This window comes from Pteropus vampyrus, unplaced genomic scaffold (assembly GCF_000151845.1).
Source record: "Pteropus vampyrus isolate Shadow unplaced genomic scaffold, Pvam_2.0 Scaffold121, whole genome shotgun sequence".
NCBI lineage: Eukaryota > Metazoa > Chordata > Mammalia > Chiroptera > Pteropodidae > Pteropus > Pteropus vampyrus.
The window spans coordinates 3,184,893-3,192,561 of record NW_011888902.1 but is presented as its reverse complement, the minus strand read 5'-3'; the positions used below and the strand labels follow the sequence as shown (position 1 = coordinate 3,192,561).

Sequence of the window (7,669 nt, the reverse complement as noted above, 5' to 3'; positions counted from 1 at the left end):
TCTGGGTAAAGTTTTACACAGCATATTGGCGTTTTAATATGTTAACTGATTAGAAAACGTTCAAACACCCTCCGAGATTTCCTATTTCCCTTCACCGCTTGAACGCTTTCTCCTCGGCATTTATCACTAGAATCTAACCTCAGCGACGGCAAGGATTTAGGTCTGCTTTTGTTCATTACAGTATTTCTGGGGACTCAGACAGCCTGGTGCAGAGTAGTTGCTCAATAAATATCTGTCGAATAATGATTGAAGGTTTGAAGATATTTGCAAAGAAGTAAACCCATGGTTTCCATATCTGTGTGAAATTCAAGTATTCACTAGAGAGAACACTGCCATGATGTAGAAACCACAGGAAATTTTGAATCTGATGTCAGCACATGTGATCTGGGGGTTTCTAGGAATCAGTCATCACGTAGAAAGTGTAGATGTGGACGAGACCACACATTACCTTATGGAAAACCGCTTCTAACCTAGCTCGGCGTTCTTACCAAGCATTCTTAGGCACCTTTATGCAGAAATTCATGTAAGAAGTCTCCGTTTGTATTTGAAATGGCTGTTAAATGACGTATTTTTTCTTTTCTCTCCCTGTATGTAAGGAAGCGCGTTTTTTCATGAGGTCGATAGAGCACTTGAAGCACATCCTTAACGGACATGTTCAGAACGGTAAGTGCGTGGCCATCAGAACGTGAGCATTTGGCTCAGCATGAGGCAGGTCAGCGTCCCGCCAACTTTGGCTCGCTGGCCCCACGACCGAGCACGCTCCTGTGCGTCCCCGCGTGCACAGTCCTGGCTGTCCTCACTGCTTGGGAAATGCTGTCCGGGGCAGGGAGAGAGCAATGGTCCCCTCCTGTCCCCACCCACCATTTCCCGCGCTGCTCTTCCTGTGCGTAAGGAGAACATGACGCACGAATTGTGGATTCTCTCTTTAGTTCACACGCAGGTCAGGAAAGAGGGACGGGCTGCCCAGGACCGTAATTCCCGACCAAAAAGTCAGGGAGCCAAACAAAGCCTCATGATACCGTACCCTAGAAGCTACCCGTGCTCAGGTTCCCCATCGGCTGCCATGCCATGGGGACTGCTGGTGTCTCCTTGGAAAAAAAGTTACACTCGTAGAAAATGATAAGCAGTTTGCTGGCTCCATTTAATCGATGAGTTTCCTTCGAGAACTCATGGAGGACCTCAGCGCTAGGCTTGCGAGCCGCCTCACTAAGTGGTGGCCGGTGAGAGGAGGTACCGCCCCACGCACGCATCCTAGAGGAGCTGCCGGCTTCTCCTGGCCCACCTTCCTGCAGGTGGGATGGAGCGGAATTGCAGAAATTCTAAAACGTCTTGTTTTGCATAAGAGAACTTGATTATTTTATCTGCTCATCTCTTAGATCTTACCTTCCATTTTCGCACTCTGTCCTTCCTAATAAAAGGATGTCAGGCTAGCGCGAGTTAGAGCTTGGCCCGGTCCACAGTCAGCCTCCGGCTCCTTCCCAGCCGGGCAGGACCTCGCTCCCAGATGCAGAAGCGGTGACGTGGGTCGGAACGACCGCGTGTAAAACGTCGTGTTTGTGCTGCCCGGCTGACAGCTGCTTCAGAAATTTTAATTTCAGTGCCACAGTTGATGGAATATAAAAGTATAAAGACCAGGTTTTGTGTTCAGTGGTATTTTTGTAAACTATTTTTGTATTCTGTTTACTTTATCGGTTGCTTTATTTGGCGATTACGTAAATTGCAGGCAGGACCTTGGGTTTGCTTCCCGCGCTGGGCCCCAAGGGACCGAGCCAGTCTCGACGCCCCGTGCGTCTGTGTTCGTTTCTGCAGAACTGCTCGGTCATGGGGTGACACACGTCTCGCTTTGGTTGACACTGCCAGTTTCCCAGGTGGTTTTACCAATTCTCTTTTCCCAGCAGCAACGTGTGAGCGTTCCGGATGTTTCCACGTTCTTGCCAACACTTGGTGGTGTCATTTAGAAAAATGTTTTTCACCTTTTCTGGTTGTGTAGTGACACCTCTTTGCGATTGTATCCTCCTCTCATAAACCAGTGACGTGAATCTCTACTTGTGCTTAGTGGCCGTGTGGACATCCTCTTATGCAGCCTCGTTTTGATTTTTATTAAAGGTTTTTATTTTATAAATATGACATAGGATACATGATATGTAAATAGCCCACACAGTTTAACAAGCTTCAGGAAGACAGCCATTATCCGGGTACGATGGAACAGATCAGGCGAGCCTTCCGCTGACGCTGCTCTGACTTGCTCTCTAGGCCTCGCCCTGATGATGTGGAACACGTTCGTGGTGAAAAGGTTTTCCGCTGCTGCATACTTGATGGATAAGGTAACTTTCGATTTCTCGTACTGACTTCCTGTTTGATGCTCTTAATTGATGTTAGAAAAATGATTTACCTTGGGCTTTGTTAGACTGTGTACTTGGTAGTGCATTTTACTTTTGCTCAGTGAAATGTCATTCCCGGTGCTGGCATCTGATGACCCAAACGAGAGCCCCAACCCCTGAAGGAGAGTCCCGTACCGTAAAAGCCTCTTAACCCAAGAAGCGAGGGCTGGACTCGCTCAAGCAAGGATCTGCACCTTCTTCTACATTGAAACGTAGAAACGAGCCCCGACCGATACCTGGATGCGCGGCCAGGATGTTTCCTTTGAAATTCTGTGGTTTTCCTACATAAACATCTCCATAGGAGGTGGCCTAAGAATTCTCGGTCCTTTTTCTTTGAAGCTGTGGTGCAGTCTGCGGGCAGCATCGAGACTTTTCTAACTCACCCTGGTCTTCGTAGCAGCGTCCTGTGTCTAAGCCCGCAGCCTAGCAGCTAGCTGCTGCCCTCCACAAATCCTGAAGCGCCCCACAACGCGTCTGTATAAACAACTCCCTCTTTTTCCTCATTCATGTTTCATCAGTTACTGAGTTAAATTATGTAATCATGGCCTGTCCAACCAGCATAAGTAGATTTGGGAACAAACCTAACCTGGAAGCAGATAACTCAGCTAGTGGGAGCAGAGGCCACCAGCGTACTGGACAGTAAGTGGCCGGGGGCCTAGTCAGCGTGCTGCACAGGCCAGCCGAGGACGTGGCTGCACCTGGCGTCAGTTTAAGTGGACGTGAGATGCAGTGACAGACACTCCCGAACCACCACCAGCACTAGGATTCAGACCCAGTCCGAGCGCAGCTCCTCTGAAAATGCCTCCTGGGGCGCCACGGGGAGCTTGCCTCCAGTCCGCTGTCTGTGTGCTCAGCTTTCTCGAAACCCCCTCCCCTGGCCTCTGTGACCCCCCCACCCCTGAGGGGGTAACGCACAGCCTTATGCATGGGTCACTGTTCCATTTACAACATTCTCGCAGCTTGGATTGAAAGTGTGAACCAGGAAGTGGAGTTATGAGCATCACTGGGTAAATATGATGTGAAGTGTCTCCTCTGTGCCAAGGGTTGTGCCACATTCCGTGGCTGCAGGGGTGTCACAGTCTGCAGGACGGGTAGCTAGACGACAGGGCGCTGTGGGGACGCGGAAGAGGCAGTAAGTGAGGCCCGGGGAGGCTTCTGGGCTGCCTTGGAGGAAGAGCGCGTGTGAACCAGGGAGGAGACGCCCTCTAGCTGTCCTGCAAGTGGCTCCGTGTGGGCGACGTGGAAGCGAGGCGCAGGCCGGAGGAGGGAGCGGGAAGCGGTGTGTGAGGGCTCGCTGTGCTGGCCGTGGCTCTGGGACTTTCCAGCCACGTGTCAGCTGCTTAGCACGGGCCGGGCCGTGGGCTGAGGGCTCGGTAGCAGAGCTGTGATTTATCCTGAAGACGCAGGGGCGATCTTAAGCAGTGGGATGAGATGGGCAGGTCTGCGTTTTAGAAGGTGACTCTGGCAACAGGGTGAAGTACGTGGGACTTCGGGTGGCTGAGCGTGCTTGTCCCACGGCCATCGCAGCCAGCTCAGTGAGAGGCAGACGTGAAGAGTCCGTTAGTGGAGCCGCCCCCTCCACTGTCACTGTCTCCTGTGAATTCTTCTCAGCGAAAGTTCCTGATGGCAGAACTTCGCTCTGCCACCCACGGCCCTGTGTACAGTATACAGCACGGTCTTATTATCAGACCAAGGAGACCAACTGATTCTGAGCTAGAAACAGGATGTGTCTGCTTTAGATGGTTCCTTCTTTCTGACCATTTAAAATCATCCTGTATCTTTATCAACAAGCAAAATTCTTATCTTTTTGTTAGTTGCCTTGAGTTTGGTTCTGGATCTTTAATTTATAAAGAACGAACCAGATTGAGGTTTTTTTTGTATTTAGGTGTTCAATAATACTTATTTTTGAAAAGGATTGTGCTAAATCTTGTGGTGCGATAAGTTTTTTGTCATACTGTTTTATGCCCCACCACAGAATTAGTTGCATCGTTGAGTAGAACCAACGTGTAATTGATGAAAGGTTGCCCCGTTCACGTTTTCAGAGTCTGGCTGTTGCTTCTTGAACCGCAGTAACGCCCGGTCTCTACACTCTCAGTAACGGCAGCGTTGTGTCCTTGTGTCCTAGGTGGGAAAGTCGCCCAAGGACCGGTTGTGCCGCAGGGTAAGCCGTCTCCTTCAGCCCTGCACCGCGGTGGCACCTCACTCAGGGGGTGAACTTCGCCTTTTACCATTCTGATGACATGTCCGGAGGGAAATGGAGACACGACCGAGGGAACGGCTCGTGAACTCCGGCCTGTCCTAACCCTTCCAGATCGTCAGCCAGCGTGTCTGCACGAGGGCTGCACGAGACGTCGACTCTGGGTTGTGGATAGAGAGCGACATGCTGCAGTGTTGCTGTGCTCCAGACTAGGAATTTGTAATGGGACCCGCATCAGAGTGAAGTAGATTCCTAAGCGGTGCACTTGATCTACCTTTATGTAATGGCAGTTGTGCAGTCTTAGTACTCCAGTCCATACATACTGAGGCTTACATTTGAAGCCAGCGATTAATAGTGTGAGCTTTTGCTCAAAACTTTGAAATATCCTTATTACAAATATCTTGAGACACTGGGACATAAAAATCCAGCTGTTATAGGCTGTTAGTCCCAAATCACCATTGAATTCTGGTATGTGCTTGAGTGTCTGTGACTACAGTTCGTGTGTACGTGCGCGCACACACTCTGAATTACTTGGGGACGAGAGGAATTTATTGGTTGTCGATTTTAAAAAGGCCACATGTGAACGCAGTGGCCCCTTGGACAGGCCTGAAGGGAGTCCACAGGAAAGGCCTGTCTCCCACAGTGCAAGCCTGGTCTTTAGGTCACAGGCCCAGGGGCTTGGGTTATATCAGAAGTTTAGTTCAGTCCCTAAAAGGTGCTCTGAGGTCAGACCAGGCTGTTTTCTTAGAATTGTCACCTGGACCTTTGTGTGTGTGTTCTGCACACCATGTTATTTGGCTATCAAATGCCTGTCTCCTGTGAGTTCTTGGACAGTGAGGGTGAGTGCCATGACCCGTGGTGACTGACGACACTGTCTTACACCAAGAATGTGAACTCTTAAAAGTTGGTAGTGGTACCATCTTTTCGAAGCCTAGTATTAAAATTAGCTAACTCTATAGAAAGAAGTTAATAACGTGTTAAAGCCTTGGCTTAATTTTTGCCTGTGTGTTCAGTGTAGAAAGTCACTTGAATAGTGTGTTGTGTTTTTGTTTCTGGTGGAAACTAGGAGTTTAACTGCGGGAGTTAATTATGTCCCTTTCAAAAACAGGACGTGGGGATGAGTGACACGGCCCTGACCTCTTTCCTGGGCTCCTGTTTGGATCTCCTGCAGACGTTAATGGAGGTAGGAGAGGCTTTCATTCTCAACGGTCTGAGATGGCAAACGTTTTGAAACTCACGGGCGAAGGGACTACAGGAAGATTGAAATGAGTAAATGAAAACGTTTTGACTGCAGGGGTGTCTCATCAGGTTCCGATCTCGGGGTCTTTAATTCGGGGCGGGGAGCAGCACGGGCTTGCGCGTGGCGGCCGCAGGCTCATGGAGACGTTTGCAAGCTGTGGGTCTGCAGTTCTGAGCCGCTCTCCGTTCTCTCACACGCAGGCAGATGTGAGCAGGGACGAAATGCAAGTGCCCGTCCTGGGCACGGAGGACGCCTGGCAGGCTGTTGAAGGACCGGTGTCCATCGTGGAGCTGGCCCTGGACCAGAAGCGCACGCACTATCCGCTGGTGGAGCACCACTCCGTCCTGTGCTCCGTGCTGTACGCGGTCATGCGGTTTTCTCTGAAGGCGGTGAAGCCACTGTCGCTCTTTGATAGTAAGGTCAGTACCTGAAAGGGTTTCAGGGCCACCTGGGAGCTGAGGGTTCAGGCACAAGGAGAACGGGAAGCAGACTGCTGCGAAAGGGACCGAAAGGGACCGGCTTCTCACCGTGGGCGTCTCCGTCCCCTGGGGGTGGGGAGGACGGACCTGGGACGCGAGGCCCGCGCTCTGCATCGCCTTCCCTCGAAGGAACTCCAGAAACCCTATTTTCTGATATTCTGTTTGGGCTCTTCATACACACACCTGTTCTCTAATGGGTTCAGAGTACACACGAAGTGTCAGTTTTTACTGCAGAACAAATTTTCCCAAAACTGAGGGGCTGAAAACAAGTGTCCTCGTTGTTGTGGGTCAGGAATCTGGGTTCCCCCGAGCTGGGTGTTTCTGGCGCAGTGTCTCTCACGAGTCTGCAGTCTTATCTCAAGGCTCAGTGGGGTGCAGGTCGGGGCCATGTCTGACCTGACAGGGAGCGTTTCGGGTCCTCGCCACACGGAGCTCACTGGGTGGCCTCCGGCCTCCCCCAGGGAGCGTGGAGGCGAGCGCCCAGGCCAGTGGCCACGGTCCTTGGGTAACCTAATTGGGAAAGTGACATGTGGTCATCTAACTTTTCTAGCAGTGAGTCACCAGCCCACACTCAGGGAAGGGGTCACTTGGGTCCCCTTGAAGGTGTCTGCCAGACCAGACAGTTGTCACAAAACCTGAGTAGAGTCTACAGTGTAACTATTGCAGGAAAAATCAACCATGAGTTAAACGATTTTTTAAAATCTTTTTTCTCCCTTAATGAAAATCCATACTTATCAGTTTTCTTTCTTGGTCTCTCTCTTTAGGGGAAAAATGCATTTTTCAAAGATCTAACTTCAATTCAGTTACTGCCTAGTGGGGAAATGGATCCAGATTTTCTTTCTGTGCGACAACAGGTAATTCAGTTATTAGATTTTGTTTTTATTTGAGAAAAAAATAGTAAAGCCAAAATGGAACTGGCCTCTGTGGGTGCCGCCTTCAAAGTATTCTTGAGGCCTAGTTTCCCTTTAAGTTGTGTGTTACTCTGATAACTAAGCAATCTTAATGGAAAAGCCACTCTGACAGAAAAGTCCACGCTTGCTTTGCTTTAGTTTTAAGGAAACGTCCTAAGGAGACGCTGCTCTCTTCCCCCTTCTCCAGTTCTTACTGAAGGTCATCAGCGCGGCTGTCCACGCCCAGCATTCAGTTGCAAAGGACAGAGATTCAGAAGACGCACCGAGCACTGCTTTTGGGAAGGACCAGGACTGGCCAGTTCTAGCCGTGGACTTGGCCCATCACCTTCAAGTCAGCGAAGACGTCGTCAGGAGGCATTATGTGGGGGAGCTCTACACCCACGGGGCCGACCACCTGGCGGAAGAGGTAACTACCACCCAGGGGCGCTGACCGGGCTCCAGACAGAGGACCGACGGTGCCA

At 50.5% G+C, this 7,669-nt stretch overlaps 1 protein-coding gene across 1 annotated transcript in view; it reads left to right on the top strand.

The window, feature by feature from the left end:
- RAB3GAP2 (RAB3 GTPase activating non-catalytic protein subunit 2) overlaps positions 1-7,669 on the top strand; it is a gene marked incomplete at its 5' end in the record, with an annotated part of 74,017 nt that overhangs the window by 62,686 nt on the left and 3,662 nt on the right. The window contains 7 exons of the mRNA XM_023534153.1: positions 597-663; positions 2,254-2,324; positions 4,507-4,542; positions 5,687-5,761; positions 6,019-6,237; positions 7,062-7,151; positions 7,396-7,614. Coding sequence (XP_023389921.1) covers positions 597-663; positions 2,254-2,324; positions 4,507-4,542; positions 5,687-5,761; positions 6,019-6,237; positions 7,062-7,151; positions 7,396-7,614 — 777 coding nt within the window. The remainder of the gene's footprint in view (positions 1-596; positions 664-2,253; positions 2,325-4,506; positions 4,543-5,686; positions 5,762-6,018; positions 6,238-7,061; positions 7,152-7,395; positions 7,615-7,669) is intronic.